Below are 27,408 nucleotides of genomic sequence, written 5' to 3'. Positions count from 1 at the left end.
GCTCCCCGCTGCCTCCCTTCAGGTGGCCTCTGCTCGCTTCTGATTAGCCGGTTGGACCGGAGTTCTGGTCCGGTCTTCCTGACGAAGTGAGCTTGTGCTGAGCGTCAGATCAACTGGACCGTGGTGTCAAACAGCTGGTGGTGATGAAAGGAACGGTGCATGTGTGCATGTGTGCAGAGGCAAGAAAGCGGAGAGGGAGGGGGCATGAGCATGTTGCTGCCCAGTAGAAAAAAAATGTGTCAAGTTAAAAAGAAAGTGGTGAAACACGCTCGAGTCCCCCCCGGTTCTCTGAGGACAGTCCTCAGGCAGTCCTCAGGACAGCCGCTGGTGGTGTGTGTTTTCAGGGAGAGAGCAGGCGTTCCCCTGGTGTCCAGGCTCCCTGTGCTTTTGTCTGGCTGTCCAGAGTTGAGGAGGGTTGTTTTGGGAGGAGGGGGTCTGACTGTGCAGAAGGGCCCCGGGCTTTCTGCGTTCCCCCGCTGCCTGAGCCGGGCTGGGCCGGTCCGAGCCAAACTCTGTGGGCCGGGATGTCATTCAGGCCTGGGAGGATAGAGCCGATCCTGCACACACACTCAGACACAGAGAGGGAGGGGGACAAACACAGGGCTATTGTCTGTGCTCATGTCGTGCGGCGGGCTGGGGCTGGATCTCCACAGCATTCAGCAGGACTTGGCTCACACTGGTGACATAAAACTGGGTTTAATGGGCTTTGCCTACATGCAGCTGCCTGCCCGCTCACAACACTGGTGATTTTGCAGTTGTTTATCAGACTGCAAGTGAATTGAAGTCATTTTCTTCTGAGAGGACTAGCAGAACATAGCCCTTGCTTGTTGTGCTTTCTAGTAACTCACCTCGCTGCAGTGAGTGAGTGGCTCTCACAGAGACTGAGGCCTTTGATCAACTCGTTTCCACATTAAATCTCACTGTTAATTCGATCCATTGTTGAAATTTCATAGGCATGACTAATTGTGTCAGATGTTTCACCCTCCCCACACCTGGAGCACAGGCAGACAGCAACACTGAACACACTCCTTGAGACAAAGCGTTCGTGGACAGAGGCTCTGTGGTCAGAGGGAAAGGAAGAGGTTTGTGACTGAGTCTGTGTGAATCAGACATGAGTGAGTCCCTGTCATCCCCTGCTGGGGGAACGTCTGGCTCCCTTCATGGTTTCCACACACATGTTCCTGCTTCCTGCTGCAGCCAACAGGTGAGCTGATGGCACCGTTTGAGCCTCATGTCAAAGGCTGCTGCGGCCTGACCTTCATCTCAGCAGACATGTAGAGGTGGAGCTGCCGTGGACTGATCGCACATCAGTAGAGACTGTGTTTGCCAAGGTTGTGGTTGACAGTAGAAGATAAAGTCTCTTCTGTGGATCAGGACAGCAGCTGGTTGTGTGTTTAATTGGACTTAAAAAGTACACAGAACCAGGCACCAATGAGCTATCCGGGTCAGCTCTGTCTGTCTGTCTGTCTGTCCGTCCTCCAGCTGACTCACCGCCATCCTAGCTGCTTCTATTGAGTCATTTAATCTGAAGATGAGAGAGGAGCCTGCTCTCCTCTTTTACTTCCTCCTTTCATTGCAGAAAATGGGCACACCCAGCAAGCAACCCTCACCACAAATTACCAAACTGCCATCACTGCTCAGCATGATGCACAAGCTCCCTCCCTCTTCCTCTGGTCTGCAGCTCTGGTCGTCTCTCTGCTTTCTTTCACCAGCTTACTTTCAACTCAAACTTTCTCATTTTCTGCGCTTAGTTTCAGTTCCCTAATTGATGACTTTGAAGTTGTCTGTTGGATCTTGTTGTCCACGCCTCTTTCATTTCTCATTTCACTTATTTTTTGCTGGCTTGCTAAAAATGGACAAGTATTGATGTGCAACAGAGCCCACTGTAACACTGTCATCATGAGTCCATGTAATTTCCTCACATACCATTCTCATATCTTTATGGTTAATATGAAGCTGGAGCCAGCAGCTGCTTAGCTTAGCATAAAGACAAGGAATGAGGAAAACATCTAGCCCAGATCTGTCCCAAAGGTAAAAAAAATCACCATCAAAACGTCTAGGGGCTCACTAATTACCAGGTTTGATCTCGTTTGCATACAAAAATGCAAGTGTAAGAACAACATGTTGTGGTTTCTGGCCAGTTACACGCCAGGCTTATTGTCTCCCTGGAAGTCATGCAGTTGGCCAAGAAACAGTCCCCCACATACTCCCATAAAACCACAGCTTTAAAAAAAACCTCCACTCTGACTTCTGTATGGATTAAACAAATGAGATACAATGTGTACTGATGTAGCTCAGGTAGCCAGGTGTTTTTTCTTTTTCTTTATTTCAGAGAGAGGCCATTCCTATTGGCTTCTCTCCAAATGCAGATGTCTGTGCATGTCCGTGTCCCTCAGATGATGGAAGCCTGAATCAAATCCTGCAACTTGTAATAATTTTCCATTAACTCCTTTGCCTACGTATAGACCAAACCTTGTGTGTGAACATATCCAGCCGCCACATGGTATCGATGTGGCAACGAGACATGGTGACAGTGGGGAATAACTTTTGAAGGGGGGCAGTGGTTTGTGTGTGTGATGGACTAGCGTCTCATCCCGTTGTTAAGACTTCGTCGCAGTCTTGGGCGCCTTTAAGAAGACGGGTTGTGGTGAGAGCGACCGGCCTCTTGGCGAAGCTCTCGCAGTGGAGAGCGGGCCCTACGAGGCATGAGGTTTCGCAAACGACGACTTTTGCTGCCGTCTCAATTTGTGGGTTTAGTGGGAAGGGCTTAGCGGAGCAATACGAGGCAGCAAAGGCAAAGGTAGAAGATTTTTTTTGTTTTGTTTCCTTTTGGACAGACCAGACTAGCTGTTTCCCATGTTTCCATGTCAAACTGATGTTGATTGTAGTTGGCACTTAATATTATGCTGATTGACTAATCGGTTAATCAACTCATTGTTTCAGCCTGAAGCTAGACAGAAAATCTGCTGCAACAGGACTGTCGACTGCCACCAGCTTTAATCACAGTGTCCTTAAGTGTGTCATCGCTGAGATGAGGGTTATTACTCGAAATGGATCCATTGTTGTTACCATGATGTCTGCGGCAGCAGGCCGTAAAATAAGAGAATCTCAGCAGTTACCCTCAGCTCTGCCCTGCAGTGTATCCAGCCACAGCGGCACTCTCCTCACATTCCCAGCACACACTGCGGTTTAGCAGTCACTGTAATGAGGTTTCAGCCCAACAGGTAATCTCGCTCTCTGCAGTTTTGACCAAATCCCACATGATCTGGCACCAGCAGCAGGCACATGATTACTGATAGATCCAGAGGAAAACTCATGCATTCAGTGGGGAATGCAGGTGAAGAGTGGCAAGGCTGCCACCTAGCAGGCAGTGGAGTGAATAGGGGGAGAGACAGTGCAGTGATTAAAGGAAAGTTTGAAATTCATCTGAGACAGATGACTGTAGAGACAGCGTATGTGCTTATTCCACTGTGCTCATCACGACCATGTTTGAACAAGCTCAATCATTTCACTTGGCATCACTCTCTCTCTCTCTCTCTCTCTCTCTCTCTCTCTCTCTCTCTCTCTCTCTCTCTCTCTCTCTCTCTCTCTCTCTCTCTCTCTCTCTCTCTCTCTCTCTCTCTCTCTGTGTGTGTGTGCTGAAGCTTTAAGACACATTAGCTTTTTAGATTAGGATTTAGTGACAGTTTTATTAATTAAATGATGTGCTCTCTGTGCAGACGTTCATTCTGTGTCGGCTTCTTGTCAACATCATCTTTACTCAGATTTGAAAACCCTTAAAAAAAGCGTCTTTATCTGGACTTCACTGAGCATGTGTGAAGTTTGTCGAAACAGTAAGATGGCAGCGATTGTGCCAAGCTCTTCCCGTCATCCACACGGGCAGGATGTGAAAGCAACAGAGCTGTGGTGTAACTTTGTACCTGGCTGCTCCCCTGTCTTAGCCTGGGAGCAGAAACATGCAGGTTGAGACAGACGCCTGTGTGGCAACAACTAGGCTGTCTCCTCCTGTTACATGGTTACATAATAATGAAATCTGTTCTATAGTACTGTTAGCAGGAGGAGATAAATGTACTCATAGCAGGAGTCAAGCTTGCACTGCTGTAAAAGTAGTTGTTAGAAATGCTCATCAGAGTTAAAGTGAGACTGTGTAACTTTTAAGAGGAAATAATCTAATCTTCCTCTTTCAGTTGAAAAATTTCATTCCTTAGCAATAAAATACATTTCATCTCACTTCAGCAGACTCAGAGATTTGGATGCTGCAGTCTTACTTGGTCTGGTTTGACCAGCAGCTTGTGGTGGCTGATGTTGGCAAACTTTAGATATTGCTGATGTTATGTCCCGGCCTAAAAATCTTTTTCTCCAGAAAACATGTTTGTTACAGACCCCAACAGATGTTACATCGCCATGATTTCAAAAGTTGGGACAGGAGCAACAAAAGACTGGGAAAGATGTGGAACGCTCCAAAAACACCTGTTTGGATCATTCCACAGGTAAACAGGTTGATTGGTGATAGTATCATGATTGAAAGGCTCAGCGGTTCACAGAGAGGATGGAGCGAGGTTCAACACTTTGTGAACACGTGATTGTATGACAGAGATCGCTACATGGACTCAGGAACACGTGGGAAAACTGCTGTTGGTGAACACAGTTTGTTTGCAAATAAGTGCATTCTGTTCTTGTTTGCATGTTACACATCGTCCTAACTTTTTTCTGGAACCAGGGTTGTAAGTGCAGAAAAGTGCCTTGTTAGGTGTGCTGGGACACCTACAGTAAGAACAAACTGGTCTGCTCAACAAGAGAGGTGCCAGTTAAGATAGAAGTGACTCAGCTTTGAATAATCAGACAATTCCCAGAATACATTTTTTCTCCTTACACCGAGCATTTGCCTGTAAGCTAACTTGCTGTGTTGCAGTTGTGATGGGGGTGGGGTGGCTTTTTTCCCTGTGGGTCGGAATGATTGTGATTCACTATGACTGTGTCTACCTGCGTTGATTTACCTTGTGTTGTTAGATTTGGAGGGTTCGACAGAGCAGGATGATTGCATCTGACCTCTCTGGATGACACCATCTGCACATGCACGTGATTTCAGTTGTACATGTTTTTGTTAAACATGATCAGACAGAGATTCAAAACACAGAACAGCACCGGGGCCCCCTCAGCTGCCACCCAGGAACGTTGCTGCTCTGTGTTCACATGCATCAGATTTACTCAGACTCTTCTGGCTAATCCCAAGACCGTGCACACTTCACTGTTTGGCTCAGTCAGCACAGTCTATGTAGTGTTGAATGAATGAAAGTGAACAAAATACAAAGTCATATTAAGTCACTGCATCACTTTGACACAGAAATCTTGTCAATTAAATGTGGCTGTAAAGAACTCCAGGTCATTAGTTTACAATATATTAGCAAATTAAGCAGGTATATTAAAGAGAGCTTGGTGTAGATGGCATACTCTGATAGTGGATACAGTTCAATAGTCTCACTGTATGTCATATCACCAATCATATCAGTTCTGAGTAATTAAAGCTGCTCCAATTAATACTATATATTAACAACTGATCAAATGATGCATGTCTTGTGAGAAGGGTCACTTGTAATGGCAGGCCGATAAAGAATTATCACAAACTCTGCACTCCGCCTCCATTATAGTGTCTTTTCACTCTTTTTTTTTTTTAATTAAGAGCCTCCAGCTCTACTGTTTCACTCTCTTCACTCTCATCGGTGTTGTTTCCAGCTGTTTTCAGCAGAAACACAAACGGCAGACAGACAAACGTAGCAACTAGTTGGTGAACTTAGTGGAGCATTTAAGAGGCAAAGATCTACTGTTGGTGGAGACCAAAACAGAGGAGAAAAGGAGAGTAATTATTAGACTGTTTGCAAACAAGTTTGCCATATAATCCTTCAAGTTTGCCATGTCACCATCATAAAGTGATGATATGCCAATGTTCACAGCTTATTTCTGCTGCCCCAAAGTGGCCACAGCATCAGTTAATGCAGGTTTTAGGCTAAACGTCCTTAGGTAATTACATCAATAATGCTAAGGCTTCAGCATCAGTCATCAGACAAGGAGAGAGCTCTATATAGACCCAGACCTCACTGGAAAATCTTAATAGCAATGTATACTGAGAGCCTGCTTGTATCATACAGCATCAAATTTAATCTTACGTTTCAGAAACAAGATAAAAGTGCATGAGAGAGGGACTCTGGTGGGGTAGGGCAGAGATGAATGTTGGCCAGTGTATGAGATAAAGGAGATTTTAGCCACTATGTTAAAATGGATCACTTCCTGCCGGCTCATTATCATTAGCATAACTTCCTGTCTGCACGGGCGAAAGGGGACTGGTCAAGTGGATACTGAGGATTAGCAGAGTGCACATTCCCATTCAGTACAGTGGTATTCAGGCTATTGCATTACATCAGAGTTGGAAACATGCCCCGACACCCCATGGCTCATGTTCAGACTGAACAAGCAGACGCAAAGCAACATATTCTTTAAGTAACTCACAAAAACCTACAGTCAAGTGAGATATTAAAATAAACTGGCCCCTTGCACATAAACTGCAGTGACACCTTATTTGGTAATGTAATAACACTGTTTTTATGTGATGTTCAAAAACTGCAGTGAATGATCAGAGTGGTTTGAGTTTGCTGTGTGCTTTGTTTACTGTCATTATGTATTTACCTACAAACACACACAGCCGGGGGTCCCGTGCCAGAGACACATGTGGAGGGGATCTACTTTTCCAGACCTGAGTCGTTTTTGCCAGGACAAGAACTATCAATTACTTTGAAACCTAAACTCTGCTCTTATGGTTGATCATAGTTCTCAGATGTTTCCAGGAAACAAACAGTTGATTTGAGCCGCATGGTATTAATTAAACCTTCTCATTCATCATTTTATGTGGTGCCTGTGCCCTCCTCTCACTCCTTCAGCCTCTGTCTTAGCTTACCCTTCTTTCCACTCCCTATTCTCATGTTTTTCATTTTGCCTATCCCTTGAAACCAAATTTTTCTAATTTTTTGCATTTCTGGTCTCAGATGAACATATCTCAGCCCATCCTCAGTGGGTGCTGTTGTCAGTGCTGGCTTTAAAAATGTCTCACACAGCACTTTTCCCTGCCCTTTTTTTTCCTCTTTTCTTTCTTGGCCTTCCACTTTCTTTCCTGCCTCCCTTCCCCTGTCCTGTCCTCCCTCCTCCCTCTGCCTGTAACCAGAGCCCAGGGAATTGGAGGGCTGCCAGGATCCAGTTTGCTTCTGCCCTTTTAAGGCTAAAAAACCAGGAGGAACTTTTTCCAGTGGAGGGAGTGAAGAAAAGGCGAGCAGAGGGAGGGAGGGAGAGAGGGAGGGAGGATGACTAGAAGGAGTACAAAGGAAGAGGAGGAAGTAGAGTAACTCCAGTGTGGCCTGTTGCATAGAGTTAGAGGGAGGAGAGGTTGGAGCTCTGGGTCAGATTTTCAGCTTTGGGATGTTTGAGGCTACACACTAAATTCATGTCAAAGTTATAGAACAATGAGCAAGTTCGTGTGTTCGCACATGCACACGCTTGTGTGTTTGTGTGTGATAAGAGAAATGTGGAATGTGTGACATTTCCTCAGCGTTCTGTCTGACTGGGTTTTGGTCACTCCAACCACTCCCCCTTTTCCAGGGGCGTGTGTGCGTGTGTGCGTGTGTGCGTGTGTGTGTGTGATTGTACTGCTAGACCTGTTATACTTTCACTATCTGTCTGAGAAGTCTGCCAGAAGTAAATGTGTTCAGTGCGTACAACATGATCATCCACTCACTCAGTGCTGTACATTGTACATAACAGGCTCAAGGCCAATATTGTGTGTAGACTATTGGAAGAATGGTATGGGAAGATAATGGGTGGGAAGACCACATTAAAATTAATTCCATCTCAATCCAGCACAGTTGTAATCGGTAATACAGTTTAACCTAAGACTATGATAAATTTAATTTATTCCAATGATTAAAATGAGCACCACAATGAAAAATTCAAGAAATGTGTAATTGTTCTTGCTTTTTTTACAATATCAGTTATCAACATATATTTTTAGCTAGCATATCAGGATACAGTTACACATTTTTATTAGAATATGCTGTGTAAGCTGATGTTAGCCTGAATTTAGAGGCAATATCGATACTTGAGTTTTAAAAATCCAGTAATCATATACCGTACCGGCCAATAGTAATTTTTTTCATAAAGGCAAAACATCTTTTTTTAATAATGTTCCCCTAAATGATCGTTTTTTTACAGAATTGTGACCAAGGTATGAACTGAGTTAATGTTGCTACATGACTTGTTTTTGCGTTTGTGCACTGCAACTTCTTGTTGCATATTGGATTGCATATACACATAGATAATAAACTTAACATATTAAACTTTATTTATACAGTACGTTTAAAGACAAAGCTGCAAACTGCTTTACATGGTTTGCATAGGATCAAACCATTTCAGGACTGATACAAATAAAATACTATTTCAATTTAACAAAAATTAAATAAAATTAATACCCGCCAATAAATATAAAAACAACAGCAATAACAATAAATTGATAAGACATGTTGGAAATAACATTAGCATTAAAAAAAAACTTCTTAAAAAGATTAGTTTTGACAGGTGATGTCACTGATTCTGCAAGCCTCAGATCCTCGTGCAGGGAGTTCCAGAGCTCACATTGACTGTAACAGCCTGGTCACCAGCCAGCAGAGCCCCACCTGAGGATCTGACACTGTGCTCTGGCTCAAAGGGGAACTGTAACTGGGAGCTAAACCATGATGAGCTTTAAAGATAATCGGCAAAATCATAAAATGTACTCCAAAACTGACTTTGGCAAGTTATTTTTCAAAGCAAAGGTCAGTGCCAAATTTTACAACCAGTCTGGCTGCAGGGTTGATATCTGAAGACCGATAGCCAAAATGTTTCTGTAAAATAGGGATGGACTGCCAAAAAAAAAAAGATTTCAAATTTGTTTACATTCATCTGGAGAAAGTTTGGGGACATCCAGCACTTTATTTCTGTCAGGCAAGATCAATACTGACGATTTTGTGTTTATGCATGTATACACAAAACAGTGGGCCAAGGGTGGAGCCTTGGGGAACACCACAGGTCAGAGGGGCCACAGAAAAGGAGCCATCATAGACCACTACTGAAAAAGTTCTGTTTGATAAATAAGATCTGAACCAGTATAGAGCAGTATCATCAGTGTTAACCCAATTTTCAAGGTAACCCAGTTGAATAAAATGATCAACTGTGTCAAATGCTAAGCTGAGATCGAGAAGAATTACAATCAAACAATTTCCAGAAACCAGGCCGGTTTTGTGATGCGACGTGCATAAAACGTATGAACAAGTAGAGGATATTATAAGGACACTATGAACGACGGGCAGGGAGAGATCTCAGGACCATCTAGATCTTCTGTGCTGTTTCGTCGTTTGCTTTACAAGATCTCTGGACTAATCTGCTCCAGATGGTGCACTACAATCTGAATGTTGTGCAGAACCTTCTTCCTGCTGTTGCTCCTCTCTGTGCTTTCTCCTCTCCTCCCTCCCTCTACCTCCCAGAGTTCAGGTCAGGCTCTGGGTCAGGGGTTGTGATGATGTCATAGTAGTGTCACTGGGGGGCTGCAGCAACGAGCCAAATAGATGAGTCATGGGAGTTTTGGGGGCAAAAGGAGCATCGGCCACAGACACGCACACTCCATACGGTAGCCTCCACGCTCTGTTCTCTCGCACACACACACACACACACACACACACACACACTCTCACAGAGGGGGGAGGGTATGAGTCAGCAGGCGGAGGGGGAGTCTGCGGCACTATGTGTCCGTATATGGGCTCCGTCAGGCTTGGTGCGCTGTGGTCTGCCGGGAATGCTGGCAGATTCCTTGCATGTTTAGTGGCTTTGTGTGTGAGAGGCATGAATCAAAGGGCAACACATATACACACATTTTCAGAAAGTGTGAGTGTTTGTCCTCACAATGCCTGCGAGGAGGACAGGCCTGTCTGCTGTCCAAACCTGAGATGATGCCCTGTGCTGGACAGCTTTAATCATTTTTTACCTTTGTGTGGATCAGTGACACCACCTGTGTTAAAGCGCCATCACCTGCTCTGTGGACAGTAGACTGTGCAGGCGGAGGCAGAGTCTTTCTTTGTGATGGCAGCATTTCACTATTTTTGACTGTAATACAACTGCCTCATAATGTAACATTTTATGTCGGCCTTGCTACTGAGCTGTATCTTGCTGTTAACTTATTCTGAAGATATAACAGTGCTGGAGAAGGTTGATAAATTTATCTTTCTCAATGAAATTACCATTACTGAGCAACTGAATCTATAGACGTCCATGTAACTAAGCATATGAACAAAGTTATTAATCTTACTCAGCCACAAATAGGTATGTTACCTCGTCACTGTGCGTCCCGCAAACTGCTGAGTTAAATAAGAAAATAGTGCTAGAATTGAGTTGTATTTTTCTGTCACTCGCTTCCAAAACAAATGCACATGCTGGCCACATCAAGATCTTTTCTGTGCTTCCGTCCACAGGGGTCAACAAAATCAGCGCAAAAATAAAGTTCGTTGTAGTTGTTTTAAAATAATCATTAGTTGAACACGCTCTGTGGGCTTTTTTGCCCTTGTTTTGGTAATGTTGTGGTTCTGTTTTAGTGTATTTGTGTTGTGGTGGTTGACAGGATGCCGTGTGACACATCCCCACCATAGCTGATCTGCATTCCTGCTGCAAGTACCAGCCTGTGCTGCACATGCAGGCACCATCCACACCCTCCTGTCAGTCCAAATGTCAATTTATAGCAATCATTATTTTCTCTGTCTGTAGGCAACATTTCTCTCTTTTTCCTCCCTCTCTGCTCTTTCCTGTCTCTTCTTTACAGTCGTTCTGTCCTGTCTCTTGCTTTTTGGTTAGTCTCCTCTTCTTCTTTGCTGTCATTCCTGAGTGGACCGAGTTGCCACTCGGTCGCTATAACGATTCAGCTCACTCATAGTTCCCATGGTGATGGGTCATCCAAACAGGCCTTTCGTCTGACCCCTCTGTGCTTTATCACCAAGCAGGGCGTATTTTTCCACTGGGAGCAGCTGGCATGTCATGTATCACAGGGCTGGCAGCTTCAGAGCACCGTTGCCGTTCTGCATGTTGGCAAAGAACTTTTCTAATTTAAAGTCTTCTCATGTACAACATGCATGTGTTTGTGTGTGTGTGCTAGATTTTCCAATGATAGATAGATAGATAGATAGATAGATAGATAGATAGATAGATAGATAGAATTTTGTGTTCCTAAATTGGGAAATTCTTGTGCTCCAGACAGTCCGTCCCACCTCCACCCCCACCCCTTTTGGTTTAGACCCCCAGCCAACCCGACCCTGCCCTTAGCTCTTCCTACAGCCCTCAGAACCTCCTACTGCAGGCGTTAGATATTCAGCCTGTTCAGTAGCCCCGGCCCCTGACCGCAGCCCCAGCGCTCTTTCGCAAAAACATCCAAGACCAAAAAAAGAATCAATCAAGACCTCATTGTTTTTGAGGTTGAGCTGCTGCTACCAACAATTATTCCAGTCTAAACAACAATAACAAGACAAATGAAGTTGACAGCAGTGTGAGCAGTGCTGGAATCAGACTAGCCGGAAGCTCTCCTGCCAAAGATGCTTGTTCAGTGTTCATTCTCTCTGTCTTCATGCTTTCTGCAGTGCTTATCAGAGTGTTGAAAAGTCTGAGCTCGCAGAGGAACAGCTGCTGTTAGATGTTGGATTCACACTCGGCCCTATTAGCAAACTTTTCAGACCTCCTGCAGAAAGCTGAAAGCCCCACACCCATCAGGCCCCGTCCGGACAGCCTTGATAGCCCTCAGCCCCTTTCCTCAAATCCCTACAAGAACCAGAACTTTTCCTCCCTCACTACGTTCTAATCACCATCAGCTAGGAGACTCTCAAGCAAACTGCTCCACCCTTTCCTCAAGGGTGTGGCACCTGGGTAATCATCCCTCCTGATCAGCCTCTTTCAACATGTGTGCGTGTGCACAATGTAGTGTTTACATTGGCTGGGGTGTGTGTGTGTGTGTGTGTGTGTGTGTGTGTGTGTGTGTGTGTGTGTGTGTGTGTGTGTGTGTGTGTGTGTGTGTGTGTGTGTGTGTGTGTGTGTGTGTGTGTGGTTCTCCTCCTCATGCCTGGGCTAGCTTCTTGTTGCATCACTTTCTCCTCTGTGGTTGAACACAGACAAATACCTCAGATTTAAGTTAGAACAACCAAACATGTTTCTGGATGTGCTGTTGTGTCATTCTGTTGTAATATGGGCTGTGTGTAAGTGAAGGACTTTAAATCTCTAATGAATTATCACCACTGTTTCCTACAACAGACTTTATGTTAATCCAGAAAATCTCAATATTTTAAGGAGGATGGTGGCTGTTGGGGTGGCACATACAGTACATGTACTGCATTTTCTAATAAAGCAGTTCACATTTGTGCACAGATGTCTCCATGTGAATATTTATATAACTCTTGCAATATGAATCATCTGGAAAATTCCCTAAAGTCGACACTCATCATGATAGTCTTCGTTGCACAATTTGTCCCCCCCTTTTGATTTCTCAGCCTACATCTCAGACAAAACATCCTTACTTATTTTTTTGTCTTTAATAGAATGTGCATCAGTTAAGTAGAGACACTAAAGGCAAGGTAAGGTTATTTGTATAGCAGCTCAACATTTAAAAAGACATAAAAAAGGAAATTAAAATCAATTGAGAGAATAAAATGAAATAAATAAAGTAAAATCCAGCAGTACCAACGCTGCAAACAGATTCAGCAACAGTACAGTTACAGTGGTAGTAATGAGCTGCCCCAGCTTCAATAAAGGAAATAAAAGTGATGTAAAGACTCAACAAATCAAAAGCACAGGAGAGAGTTAAATTTGAAAGTGGTTCAAATCAGGGCATCATCAAGAAGTTGGTTCTGTCAGTGTGCAGCCATGAAAAGGTGCCTGACCCTGCTGGAGATGAAGGCATGCTTACAGCTCTCTAAATCTTGCCGGAACACGAGACCTCTGAGTCTTGCTGTGTCTTTGAGGTGATAAAATGCTGATTAGTTATTTCTAACTTGGCCTTTCTTCCCTATTGATCTGGAATGAAGCTGAGTGAGAACTTTGAGTGTTTTCACCTTGTTGCCAAATACAGTGAGTCTTGAATGACACTGGCACAGTGTCAGTGGGACCATAGGCATTAAGTGAGAGAGAGAATAAATCAGGGTTTGTCTGCTTAGCTGAAGTAAGTCTTATATTATATTGCTATACTGGCATATTTATACTCCTACATATGTAATGGCTCAGTAATAAAGGCTGCACGAAGCTCAAGCAGCACCAGAACTGATGTTTTATCTGCAGTTTCAGTGCTGTGATGTGGGCTGAAGCCACACTTTAATCTGAACAAAAGGTAACAAAGGGTAAACAAAACATATACTATTGTTTGCTCTCACCAGACCCCAGACCATGGTCCATGAATTTCTAGGTATGCGCCCCACTCCCCCTTAAAGACATCATATATCAGATAGCAGGGACACGGATCTTCACTTCTGAGGTTTAATCAAAAGACCAAAATCAAACAAGAGCCTTTCTCTAGTCAACTGGTTGTTTTTTTCTCCTCAATGTTCTTTATGGTTGGTTTTTGAAGGAGGGCTCCTGCGAGTTTTCAGATGCCACCCTCTCGATGCATCGGCCTTCTTTCTTCTTTTGGTCTAAAACACTTCGAAATAAAAAAGATCCTTCTGTCCTCTGTGATTTGGATGCCAGTTTTTCATGTTTGTTTGAATGCTTAAACATGGTAACTTCAACTCTACCCCCTCTCTCTTCCTCTGGACTCCAGACTCTAAAGCCATCGTGGATGGGAACCTGAAGCTGATCCTGGGTCTGATCTGGACCTTGATCCTGCACTACTCTATCTCCATGCCCATGTGGGACGAGGAAGAGGAGGGGGATGATGGCAAGCAGAAGACGCCCAAGCAGAGGCTGCTGGGATGGATCCAGAACAAACTGCCCGAGCTTCCTATCACCAACTTCAACAGGGACTGGCAGACCGGCCGGGCTCTGGGTGCCCTGGTCGACAGCTGTGCTCCAGGTGAGGGAAGTGTGTGCGGGTGTGTCTGTGTGTGAGATGATCACTAGCCAAGTGCTAAATGCTGGAAGCATTTCCCTCTGGAGGTTAGCAGCCCAGTGCCAGTTACCTGAAACCCTGGCTCATAGCTTTTTGAGGTGATTGTATTTGAATATCTCAGTTTTATACAGTATTTGAACTATTTGGCATCATAAGGCATGACTGTGTGAGAGTAAAAGGAGGGCAAGTACTGAACCTTCCCATTATGATGCTGTTAAAGTGGGAAAGTGAGGCGAGAGGAGGAGCAGGGTGGAGGATGAGGAGACAGAGGGGAGGAGGGATGAAGGTGAAGGAAAGTGAGGTATAAAGGAGGTTTCTGTTGACATGCTCAGGATGCTTTGCATACCTTTGGATCACCAGCAGCCTCGAGCCGGAGATAAGGATTCAACAAGAGCTTTTATTTCCCTCCAACAAAAGAGCTCCGACATTGTCCAGAAATAACAACCCTAAGACTGGAGAGTCAGTTAAGAACAAGTCTGTAAAAAAACTGCTGATGCTGACACACTTTGCCAGGATACACTTGCGTGATAATGAAGGAACAGCATAACATCCAATAGACGAATTCAAGGGCAGACATGTTGGTGAGCCACAGAGACAGACGGATGACCCCACACCTGATTACTGCTGCAGATTCACCTTCAAATTAAGATTAGGCGTGTTTTGAATTCTCCCTTTATCAGCTGGACATCGTCAAGGCTGAACTTTGAGCCAACATGTTGGCCGCGATTAGACAGATTGGCTGTAACTCATGAAGCGCTCAGTTTATTTGTGTAGTGCAGTTTACATTCATTTAGCTAAACAAAATATGAAACAGTTTCAAATTGAAAAAGTTATAGATTGACATAGTAGACTATGTCAATCTATAACCTTTCTTAATTTCTTGATTGTAAAGCACTTTTAGCTACAATTCCTGCATGAAAGGTGCTATATAAGTGTATTATTATTATTATTATTTACTTATACACATTACTTATATAAATGATTAATTATTGCCCCACTGCTTCCTGTATTCAATCCAACTCACCTCCTCTATTTCCTGCAGGTCTGTGTCCTGACTGGGACCAGTGGGATCAGACTAAACCAGTGGACAATGCCCGTGAAGCCATGCAGCAAGCTGACGACTGGTTGGGCATCCCACAGGTAAAATCAATACCATTACAAGTGATGTGAAATAAGAAATAGCACTTCCTCTTACAAATTAAAAGTTGAAATCATAAGCAATAGACAGGGGAATTCACATCGGTTTCAGGACGATCCAGATATATTCTAAAGGCTTCACATCAGCTAAAATCTGATCCTTTACTCCACTCAGGTGTGTTTTGACCAGCTCGGTCTGCTAGTGTTACAGCCCTGCTCGCCTTTATCACAGCCGGCCTCTGCGGTGCAGCATTTCACTGCATATGAGAGTGAAAATGAGAGGTTGGCGAAAAGAAACTCCTGTCATTAACTGTCATTATCATTAGCAAAGTACAGTGTAGAAGACTTTCAGGTAGCGGCCTCTCATTTTTAGCTGACTCCGACTGTTGCCTCTGCCAGTTAAACTGACAAACTTGTGTGGTTCTTCTACTGTTTGTGTAACAAAGCATACAACCGAGAGTGAAGTGAGTGTTTCTGGAGTTCCCACAGCAGGTCTAGCTGATCATGTCACATCATTTTCGGGAGTCACGTTCTCCCACTCAAACTTTCGTCTATATCATCAACAATCAAAGCCTATAAACTTAAGAATTTCACTGTGTCACATAATATTCAAACATTATTTTAGTAGATATAAGTATCAGACTTTGTATCAACAGATAGTTAAAGCCCTCTGATCAGGACACCCTTAACTTTTAGCAAATTTTACTAATAAAAGGAATATTTAAAAATATTTGTAATAAATTAACAGAAGGAAATAGTGCATTTGTTGGGTCTGTTTTTTCCTGTGGATTAACACACGTGCGGTGCTTGTAGTGAGTATTTAACTTTGATCATTTTCATGGGATTTGTTTACAGTAGGAATAATAAAGCATATATATAAAGCATATATTGTGGATTAAGGACGTACCCTTTAAGACAAGCTCATTCTAATAGCAGAGGACTGACTTGAGGAATAAACAGGTTGACAGTAACTGTGTGACTTGCCTCCTGTATGGAACAGAATCTAGTTAGCATGCAGCACTGCACGTGTAGCAGGATGTTCACTTGGACATCATTTCAGTCCACATGAACATAATGTTGCTTGTTCAGAAAGCAAAGTTCCCCATTTAATAGAGAGATTTAAAACTGAGCTCAGCATATTTAGTTTTACTGTGCTGGTCGTTGGGATGGTCGCCCTGGTGAGTGTCTGACAGTGCTGTGTTGGCATGGTTGGCACAGTGCAGGCAGCTGGCACAGCATAGCATGCCAGCAGTTGGCTCTGTGGTCGCTGCTGTTTCCGCCTCTGCTTCTGTTCAAACTGCCTTTGTCCCTTCCCCTGCTGTCTTTGTGGCTTGTAGAGTCAGACAGCAAGTGTGTCTGTGTGAGTGGGTGCCTGCTGGTTTGCGTGCGAGTATTTCTCAGGTGCTTTCTGAGCTGAGGAAGAGGTTGGTATGTGTTCTGACCACTAAATCACAACACTACTCAGTTGATTTTTGTGGGTAATAGTCTCTATAGCAACTATGTAAACACTGCTGCAGGCTGTACAGTTTTCCCCTCTCTTCCTTTTCATCAGAAAATATGTTAACATGGATAAAAAACTCCCTTCATTTGTAAATCATTTTTCTTGACGTCTTTGCCTCTTAGGTTATTACCCCTGAAGAGATTGTTGACCCCAATGTGGACGAACATTCAGTCATGACCTACCTGTCCCAGTTCCCCAAGGCCAAACTGAAGCCTGGCGCTCCTCTGCGACCCAAACTCAACCCCAAGAAGGCCCGCGCCTATGGGCCAGGTACACACAAACACACACATCTGCAGCTAGACAAAGACCGCTGTACTGAGCTGAGCAGCTGGATCGGTTTAGAGCAGGGATAAGTTCAATGTTTACAGCCATGGATCCAAAAAACTGTGAGTTAGCGGTTGGACTCGGGCTCTAGGAAAGAAGTTAATTTCATCCACACCTGCAGCCCTCTCTGTGTCTGTCCGGGATCGTATGTGCACAGGACATGTTGTATGCACTGTCCCCACTCTCCTGTCGCCTCTCCTCTCTGAAGGTGTCGAGCCTGTTGGTAATGTTGTGATGAAGAAGGCTGTTTTCACTGTGGAGACCATCAGTGCAGGAATGGGAGAGGTGCTGGTTTACGTGGAGGACCCTGCAGGACACAGAGAGGAGGTAAGACACTGGGGATTTACCGTCCTTGTGAGATACTGCCATTAAACTTTTTTGATAATCATGTTGTAACTTTTTTTTTACCGTTTCCTCCAGGCTAAAGTGACGGCCAACAATGATAAAAACCGCACCTACTCTGTCTTCTACATCCCTAAAGTCACTGGCATGCACAAGGTAAGTTAAGAGTGCTTTTCAATGCAGATCACTGACCTGACAAGAGTGTGGTATGAGTCACAAAGTGACACATTTACATTTACAGTGTAGGCCAGGGATGCTGGAAGTGGAAAGAACACTTACTCATGTACTATACTTGAGTACAGTTTGAGATATTTTTACTCCATTTTATGCCCTTAATACTTCTGCTTCATTACATTTCAAAGGGAAATATTGTACTTTTTACTCCACTAGTTTATAACTAACAGCTCACAGCTGTAGTTATTAGTTACCAAGCATATTTTACACATTGTCATTTTAAAGCATAAGATACATCATTCTACAAAAAGCAAGTTAAGTCCTGAAAGTTTTATTTTCTTCTAAAAAGTTATTTTCTTGTAATGAAAAGTGTTATTTCAGGAAGCAGTGAATGTACGAAAAATGTATATTCCTGCTTACTTTCAGTGCAATTGAACTTGTTTCGAATTAAGTTTTTCATTATTGAATTGAAAAGTGCTTTTATTTTGATACTTTGTCAGTTTTATTTAACTTGTATTTTACCAGGAATTTTCCCTTTTATATTCATAATGTCTTTTACAAGGGAGTCCTGGCCAAGACAGCAGCATTAAAGAAACAAGCAGCAGACAAAGGCCTCTGAGACACCTCTTTGTGCTTGAGCACATTTGAAACTCTTTTGCGTGTGCACATCTCAAAAGGAAAAATTATAGACTAATTATTTATTGTTTCCCTTTTCCAGTGTGTCCCAGCAGTATACTCTATAACAATGATTCCTAATGATATAGTTCATTACATGATATCTGGACCTGATTAAACACTGTAATATGATAGATGGATTGATCAATCAAAAACCATCAAAAAGCTTTCACTCTCTGCTTTGTAGGTGACAGTGTTGTTTGCAGGGCAGCACATCTCTAAGAGCCCCTTCGAGGTGGAGGTGGGCATGGCTCAGGGCGACTCCAGCAAGGCCACAGCCCAGGGACCAGGCCTCGAGCCCTCAGGAAACATCGCCAACAAGACCACCTATTTTGACGTGTACACAGCAGGTAATAACACGGATGATGTGAGTCAGGTTTGGTCTCTTCTGCGTGGATGTGTTATGTGTTATACTCATTTTTCCTGTTCTTGTATCCCCTTACCTCCCTGCCTTGTCTGTCTCAGGTGCTGGTATCGGCGAGGTGGAGGTAATGATCATGGACCCTGCCGGCAAGAAGAACACGGTGACTTGCACCATCGAGGACAAGGGCAACAGCAGCTACCGCTGCACCTACAAACCCACCCAGGAGGGCCAGCACACCATCTACATCACCTTCGCTGGGGGTCAGATCAGCAAGAGTCCCTTCACGGTCACTGTAGGAGAGGGTAAGAGTTCTAGATGTGGTTCCTTAGCAGCTAGCCTATTCTAGTCTAACTCCAGCATCACTCAGAAACCTTCTCGATGTTCTCGATCTCGATGTTATTATGTTGCTATGTTATAATTATATTATGACCATATGAAGATTGGGACTATTAGCTAAGAAAACATCCACTCTGCTTCTTAAAGGCAACAAGAGGAAACCATTTTTTAAACTTTCAATTCTTGCTCACTCTTTGTTGTTTTTTCTTCATTTGTGTCTAATGTTTTGCTGTCTTTTCCTGCCATTGCACTGGATGCCGTGTCCTCTCTCCTCTCCTCCCCTCCCTCCTTCCCTTCTTCTCTTTGATAGAGGCCTGATGGTATCTGTCCTGTCTCTGGAACGGCCTCTTCCTTCTGCTGTCATTTCCTGTTTCCTAGGATCTCTCTTGGGTACCCACTGTGTGCGTGTGATTGCATGCATGAGTGGGTGAGCTGTGTGTGATATTGGACTGCACTATGTATGTGTGTTTTGGTGGAATTGCCTGTCTCAACTTGTGACTAATTTCCCTCTTTATACTTGCTTTTTATGTACGGTCTGTGTCATCTGCCTGTCTGCCTCTAAACTCAAAGCGACTCCATCAACATATCCATCCACAAACATATTCGCAGGTTTCAATGGAAGAAGAAAACCGCTGTTAGGCTGTAGCTTCTGTTTGCCCAGGAAACAGATGCCTCTTAAGTGTTAGACAATGACACAATTCACAAAGAATTGTATGTGCATTGCATGACCAGCCTTGTTTAAAGTGTACCGTTTAGCACAATGATTCTTGTTTTCTAATAATTAAGACAACAGATACGTGGTAGTTCTGTGCTGGGTGTGTCCATTCCAGATGCCTTGTGTTGAAATCACAGAATACTTAAGAAATAACAAAATACTGGAGATATCGAAACATTTTGGTGCCACTTTCTAATCGGCCTTATCGAGGAATTAGAAGTTATAACTTATGGTTTTGTTAATGCTAAATCAATTATTTCAAAATGCATCATACATGATAGATAAGCCATCCTTTCTATTTGGTAACAATGCAGTGCTCAATGTTGGTCATCTATTAAAGCAGTCCAATGGACCTTTTGCCAAACAGCGGCAACCGTGGCAACAAGTGGCAGATATGGGATAATACTAAAACTTAGACAGTCATAAAATCTCAGAACAGACTCATTAATGTCAGATACACAGGAATGTCTCTCTGAGGTTTGCCACCATCAGCTACTGGTCATACCAGGCCAAGTGTGTGTTATTAAAGCAAAAATAAAAGCAACGTTTAGTTTTTAATGTAAAGAATGGTAAATTTAACTTTAATAAATGCCAATAGTTCATTAAGAGTTTAATCATCGGCTCTAAAAAATGTTAATAAGCTGTTAATAAATGGATTTTGTTCTACACTGTCTGCAGCCCTTTTCTCCACATAAGTGGTCAAAGGGTCTAATGAATTAATCTAAGGAATTGTCACAATTTGGCAACCCTAAAGTTGTTCTTTTCAATGGCTTGTTGCTCATCTTGGTAATTAGTAAATTATTAATCATATTATGTAGGGGCTTACTACAAATTTTGATAACCTGAAGCAACGACCTGCTTTCAAGTTTGGAGTTTTTCCAATTATTTTAATAATAATAAATAAATAAATAAATAATAAAAAGATTAAGCTTTTCAGCCTTAACCATTCCCAAAAAAAACCTTTTTCTTGGTTTTTGTTTTCGTCTTCATATATCTGCGCAGCCAGGCAGACCTTCTTATTGATATCGTTTGTCATAATGTTTCTGGTGTACCAGGCGTGCACACATCACCTGCCAGCAACAGCTTAGATTTTAATAGAGTGAAATATAGATTTCTTTTTCCTATAGGTCCAAATAGTCTACTCCCTACAAGATATCTTGTGCCTCTGTTCCTGTGGGGTTTCCTTTGCTTCCTGCAGGCCATCCAACTGTGACTCAGCAGCTCCAGTTTTATACATTTGTAATGAGCAGATATGAAGGATACTCCACTTCTGTCTGAGGATAAAGGCTCACTTCCCTTGGTGTGGTCTATGAATTCCCTCTGCGGAATAAGATAGATGGATAAGAGGCAAAGGAGGGGTGTGCAGGGTAGGAGGAAGGCGGGAAAGGACAACTGAAAAGCACCGAAAGCTCTCCAGCAACCCTTCGTCCTTCATGAAAATGATGGATGTCCTGTTCAGATAGAAATTGTTTTGGATTCATATCATTCACCCTGCACCTCATTCTTCTTCTCCCCACTGAAACCACCGCTGAACTCACATGTGGTCATAATGTCGGAGTCAGAATACCCAGAGCTGCTCTGTGTCTGCTCCTCTCACTCTTTTATTGTGTGTCTCTCCACAGCGTGTAACCCCAGCCTCTGCAGAGCTAAGGGTCGTGGTCTGCAGCCAAAGGGCCTGAGGGTGAAGGAGACTGCGGACTTTAAGGTTTACACCAAAGGAGCCGGCACTGGAGACCTCAAAGTGTCCATCAAGGGACCCAGTGAGTTACACTGCAAGCACCGCTCTTGTTTTTATGCTGCCAGTTGATTTCTTTCTCCATCAATGAAGGCACATCACTTTTTGCGATGTGAAAGTAATGTTTCTTCCTGACGAAGCCGAAGAGAATGATCAGCAGTGTTCAGCAGTCCCCCTCACCTCTGCAGAGCATTTTAGCCTCTTCAGCTCAGCTTTACTGCTCTCATCGGCTTTGTTTCCTGCAGCAGCTCTTCTCAGTGAAACTCTACAAAATCAGTATACTGTACAATACCTGCGCTACACCAACCTGCAGACAAAGTTGGCTACTAGCCAATAAACATAGTGGAGCATTTAGCGGCTGAAGAGCCAGATACGTTATATCAGGAGTTGGTTTAAACGAAAGCTGAGCTACAGTATAAGAGGAACTAATATTGGAATAGTATTACTGTGTTTCCACTGCATGGTATGGCTCGTCTTGCTTTTGCTTCCAGGTGCTTCTCTCTACTCCCTCAACGTAGGCGAGATTCTTTGCTGATCATCACAGCGACACCGCACCCCTTCACTTCTCCTGCAGGGAAACAACCCAGGCGCTTCACTTTGGTCATGAGCAGCTGCAGCCTTTATTCACTGCTAACCTTTTCCTCTTCTCCGCTCTCTCTCATCTCATCAACCACCCACACTCTCGGCACAAAAAGGAGCTTCACTGTTCTTATAACAGCAGGATAACAACAGGACATTAAAGGAATGTTGCATGTCACCATTAAGTATCGGCTCAGCTTGCTTATCTGAGTCGAGTGAGTAAAGTTCCTGTCGCTAGTAGAATTCATCAGCTCTGGCTAAAAAAATATCACTAAGTTGGCAAAACTGGCCAAAACATTCAGTCAGATGAAGTACATTTTTGGCAGGACTGCAGCAATGCAGGGCCAGCTCTAGAAAGGGGAAAGTGTTTGCTATCCCTCTTTCAAAATGAACAGTCCTGAATTATGTCCTCAGGAGGCTTTTGAGCTTTGTTTATGGTTGACATTGAGGTGAATGAGCTACAAGCGCGCACTGAGGTGTTAATGCTCAACACGCTATCTGTTGCAGTATGCTCCAAAACACCAGGGGGCGTCAAACAAAAGAATCTGTGAAGAAGCAAGAAGTCGACCAGTGTTACCAGAACTCTGCCATAATGGCTGTCTTTTTAAAATCCTTGACGTATATGAATTCATTGCTATTCATTCTTAATTTAAGTTGATTTATCAGTATTTGTGGCAGTCATGTTCTCAGTTGTACTGCCAGGAACTAAAGTCATGTTCTCCAGGTGCCAAGTGAGAAAAGAACCACACAAACAAAAAAAAGCCTTCAAACTGGTGCATCTTGAAATGGCGAGGCGTAGTGGCCGTCTGGCGTGACTGTGCACCGCCGCAGTTTACAGAGCTCACACACTCAATGCAGGAGGTGTGATGACGTCACTTATGGCATGCACACCTTTGTGCCAGGGACACTCTGTCAAGCATAAATGAAGCTTTGCGATGAGGCCTGGACAGCCCGCAATTATGTCCTCAGGAGTACATGACCATACATGGTCCAGCCTTATCGTAGTTTCGACCTAGTCTTGTTTAATATAGCCCAAAATCACAACGATAATATGTTGTTAATATGTTGTGGTTAAAGCTCAAGTAGCTAGAGACCAAATTGATTAGGTTTAAGTCTCATAATCTTTTGAAAGCTGTTCATTATCATTCCCTGGTTGATTGTGCTTATAATATAGTTAATGATGCCTTGCTAGAAAGAAACGATACAAAAAAATTGGCCGTTAAGAAAAATTGGTAAAAATAATGTGCATGTGTGTGTTTACAGAGGGTCTTGAGGAGCCGTGTAAGAGGAAAGATCTTGGAGATGGTGTGTATGGATTTGAGTATTACCCCACCACACCTGGAACATATAGCATCACCATCACCTGGGGCGGACAGCACATCCCCCGCAGGTACACGCACTCGCATGGACACAGATCCTACAATTGAATTACATTGACTTGTCACTGTGACTAACACTTCTCTGCTCCGTTTAGTCCCATTGAGGTCAAGATTGGTGCTGAGGCTGGCCAGCAGAAGGTGAGGGCCTGGGGTCCAGGGCTGGAGGGCGGCGTTGTTGGAAAATCTGCTGACTTTGTGGTGGAGGCAGTCGGAGACAACGTCGGTACACTGGGTGAGTAAAGCAGTGAGACGACAGAGAAAACGCACACAGTGGAAGATTCCTGAAAGTATGTGTTGTTGTAAGCATCCAACATTTTCTAAGCTTGCTGCGTTTGTGATTTTCCCTGCTCAGGCTTTTCTGTTGAGGGTCCATCTCAGGCCAAGATTGAATGTGATGACAAGGGCGATGGGTCCTGTGACGTGCGCTACTGGCCCACAGAGCCTGGCGAGTATGCTGTGCACGTGCTCTGCAACAACGAAGACATCCAACACTCTCCCTTTATGGCTGAGATTGTCAACCCACCAGGCAAAGACTTCTACCCTGACAAGGTGAGCACACACCCAGGGACACATGCATTCACGTGTTGTGCAACTGCAGAACATGCATACAATTTAAACTAATATCAGTTATTTCTTTTGATGTTGAAATTATTTTTGTGATTGCTATTCAAATTCCTGACGCTCCAACAATGTGTTGATTCCAGGTTAAGGCGTATGGTCCAGGCCTTCAAAGCAGCGGTTTGGCTGTTGGAAAGCCCACTGAGTTCACAGTCGATGCCAAGCAAGGAGGAAAAGCTCCTCTGAAGATTGTGGCTCAGGTAGGCCTGTGTGTGTTTCAGTGTATGACCAGAAATTTACTGCATATGGAGGATCATCTGGCCCTGTTTCAGCCACTCCAACACCTCTGTCCTCATGTTTACAGCCTTTGATAGATCTATTGCACTCTAAAGTGTTGTTTTATTTCATTCTTTGGTTCTCCACATCTGCACAGGATGGTGAAGGTGCTCCTGTGGATGTTCAGGTTAAGGATAATGGCAATGGCACCTACAGCTGTACTTATACCCCACGTAAACCTGTAAAACACACTGCCATGGTCTCCTGGGGTGGAGTCAACATCCCTGACAGCCCATTCAGGGTGAGAACACAAAGGTTTTCCAGGAGTTAACATCAAGGACACTTTATCACAGCAAAGTAAACTTTAGCTGTTGTGTTTTTGACCACAGATGAACATCGGAGCAGGCTGTCATCCACAGAAGGTGAAGGTGTCAGGCCCTGGCGTGGCCAAGACTGGCCTCAAGGCCTTCGAGCCAACATACTTCACGGTTGACTGCTCAGAGGCTGGCCAAGGTAAACTCTGTCAAACTGCTCATCCTTTCACACAACAAATCAGTCAATAACACACAGCATTTTCTACCACTGCACAATGATGTTTGATCAGACAAGAGGTCTGCAGTATATTTATAGCTATTTATATTTTATTACTGTATGTAATGTAAAAGGAGGCAAAAAACACTTTGTTCCAGGAAGCATTCAGCAAAAAAAGTTCCCATAAGCCCAATGTGTCCACTACCTGCCCAGCCAAATGACAGACAAGGTTAGCAGCTAGCTAGTGCAGAAAGTGGAATCTGTAGGAATACTTTGGAAAGCAGAGCTGAAGTAGAGAGAATATTGGGCTTTCATTCATCAGGTGGCCAGAAACACGACTCCAGATCAGTGTTAATGTTCCTCTGTGTCTTTTGCATGTTTTAATAGTTAATTGTATACTACCTATTAATATTCAATGGCTGTGGAGTATCAGCTGAAAGGATTTGTGTGCTCTGATGACTTTTGTCTCCTGTCCTCAGGTGATATCAGCATAGGGATCAAGTGTGCCCCTGGAGTGGTGGGACCTGCAGAGGCCGACATCGACTTTGACATCATTAGAAACGACAACGACACATTCACTGTTAAATACACTCCTCCTGGAGCGGGCAGCTACACCATCATGGTCCTGTTTGCTGATCAGGTGAGTTTGTACCACGAATGAGAGCAGAGTGTGGATTTGTAGGATTGAGTGTATTCTGCTCGTTTAAAATGTGGCGTTGAACATGGTACTGCTTATGTTTCAGGCTATTCCAATGACACCCATCAGGATCAAAGTGGATCCTTCTCATGACGCCAGCAAAGTCAAGGCCGAGGGACCAGGACTCAGCCGCAGTGGTAAGACAAGACCGCCTGTTCATGAGGCTGTTCACTATGGAATCTTTCCATTTGTTTTATTTATCTCCATATATATACATACATATAAAAAATATTTATGTTACATCTTTTGTTTTGGATTCTATCTACTTTTAGATTTTTATATGTATTGTATATCAAAAAAAATAGTAACTATTCATTGCAGTCAAACCTAAATGTAACAAAACAAATAATTACAGTAAATATATAAACTGTTGCAAACTGCTGAAGTTTGAGAAACGTATATTATTGTGAATTAGTGTGAGAATGACTTAATTTTAAACCTGACCTAAACATTAATCCTCTTTCTCTCTCAGGTGTTGAATTGAACAAGCCCACTCATTTCACTGTGAGCACTAAAGGAGCAGGAAAGGCCAACCTGGACTGCAACTTCAGCGGCCCAGCCAAAGGGGAGGCTGTCAAGGACTTTGAAATCGTCAACAACCATGACAACACACACACTGTGAAATACACACCTGTGCAGCAGGTGAGATGGAAGAATCACTCACACATGCAAAACAAATGATCAACATGTGACATTACACATCTGCGGCCTGTATCAGCCAGAATAACTTCACAGTCCAATCAAGTCAACAATTCAAGGTGTTTACTGAGTTATGGCGTTTCAGCTATTATGTGCATAGACTCATAAATGATCATCATCAGCATATGACCCGTAACACAGTCTTTCAAGATAAAGGGACATGAGACATTTTTAATTTAGCATGGTTGAAAGTTAAGAGTAATGATATGTACATGTTTATGTCTATCTTGTCATTTTCTTACAATCATACTCATTTGAGAATGTTTTACAATACAGCAGACTGCAAGCTTGATTTTGGGAATCAAACATCACTTTCTTGTCCAGAGTTGGATAAAAATATCAAAACTCAAAATCAATCTGTGCACCAAGTATGAAGCTAAAGCCAGCAGATGGTTAGCTAAGCTTAGCATGAAAACAGGAAGCAGGGGGAAACGGCTAGCGTGGCTCTGTCCAAAGGTAAGCTAACACGTTCCCCCAGCCAGCCTCTAAAACAGTGTATGTTAAGGAAAAATATCTGACACAAGCTAGTCCCTGCAAGACCAAAACTCACTAATTTACATGTTGAGTCACTCTTACAAACAGAAGTGTAATTAAAAGACGTTGTGGAGCCTCTACTGGTTGGCAATAAAATCCTAGCTTAATTTTTTTCATTTTGGTTTGATTACAGTTGAAACAACTGAGATAATGTGTTAACTGTTGAGGTTAAGAGTTGCTGGCAGGCGTCTCGTAGCTAGCTAGCAAGCCCCTGCTTCCAGCCTTTATGCTAACCTAAGCTGGCTCCAGCTCCATAGTTAATGAGCAGACATGACAGCGGTATCAATTTTATCATCTAATACTTGGTCACTCAGAAACATCTGGATTTGCCAGCTATTACTTCGTTTTATGTTGGCTCTTATGTTAAAAGTCAAGGCAGCATTAATCTGTCTACCCTTTCCCACATAATCTTTTGCGTGATCACATGTATGTCGCTCCTCTGTTGCTTGACCCAGGGTCCTCTTGGAGTTGCTGTGACCTACGGTGGAGACCACATTCCCAAGAGCCCCTTCAACGTTGCTGTGGCTCCCACACTGGACCTCAGCAAGATCAACATCACAGGCCTGGGAGACAGTACGTTCATGCTCTCTACTACTCTTCTATCTCTGCCCCTTTGATTCCAACCCTCATATGTAGCATAATAGCCTGTTGAACATACAGTACACAACCAGAGCTGAATGGTGTTTCTGTTGCTCAGTCGTTTTCTTAA

The 27,408-nt window shown here is 43.5% G+C and overlaps 1 protein-coding gene across 3 annotated transcripts in view; it reads left to right on the top strand.

Annotated features, from left to right (window-relative positions):
- flna (filamin A, alpha (actin binding protein 280)) overlaps positions 1 to 27,408 on the top strand; it is a 49,593-nt gene that overhangs the window by 6,657 nt on the left and 15,528 nt on the right. For all 3 annotated transcript variants that reach the window (XM_041946636.1, XM_041946637.1, XM_041946635.1), the window contains exons 3-20: positions 13,856 to 14,107; positions 15,186 to 15,283; positions 16,904 to 17,051; positions 17,314 to 17,432; positions 17,526 to 17,603; positions 18,484 to 18,646; positions 18,762 to 18,962; positions 21,334 to 21,471; positions 23,289 to 23,415; positions 23,500 to 23,636; positions 23,757 to 23,953; positions 24,109 to 24,222; positions 24,396 to 24,539; positions 24,628 to 24,751; positions 25,249 to 25,409; positions 25,513 to 25,603; positions 25,939 to 26,108; positions 27,155 to 27,272. In XM_041946636.1, the coding sequence (XP_041802570.1) occupies positions 13,856 to 14,107; positions 15,186 to 15,283; positions 16,904 to 17,051; positions 17,314 to 17,432; positions 17,526 to 17,603; positions 18,484 to 18,646; positions 18,762 to 18,962; positions 21,334 to 21,471; positions 23,289 to 23,415; positions 23,500 to 23,636; positions 23,757 to 23,953; positions 24,109 to 24,222; positions 24,396 to 24,539; positions 24,628 to 24,751; positions 25,249 to 25,409; positions 25,513 to 25,603; positions 25,939 to 26,108; positions 27,155 to 27,272 (2,580 nt within the window). The remainder of the gene's footprint in view (positions 1 to 13,855; positions 14,108 to 15,185; positions 15,284 to 16,903; positions 17,052 to 17,313; positions 17,433 to 17,525; positions 17,604 to 18,483; positions 18,647 to 18,761; positions 18,963 to 21,333; positions 21,472 to 23,288; positions 23,416 to 23,499; positions 23,637 to 23,756; positions 23,954 to 24,108; positions 24,223 to 24,395; positions 24,540 to 24,627; positions 24,752 to 25,248; positions 25,410 to 25,512; positions 25,604 to 25,938; positions 26,109 to 27,154; positions 27,273 to 27,408) is intronic.

Source organism: Chelmon rostratus, chromosome 10 (genome assembly GCF_017976325.1).
Source record: "Chelmon rostratus isolate fCheRos1 chromosome 10, fCheRos1.pri, whole genome shotgun sequence".
Taxonomy (NCBI): Eukaryota; Metazoa; Chordata; class Actinopteri; order Chaetodontiformes; family Chaetodontidae; genus Chelmon; species Chelmon rostratus.
The sequence above is the reverse complement of the archived record's forward strand: the minus strand, read 5'-3'. Positions and strand labels throughout refer to the sequence as shown.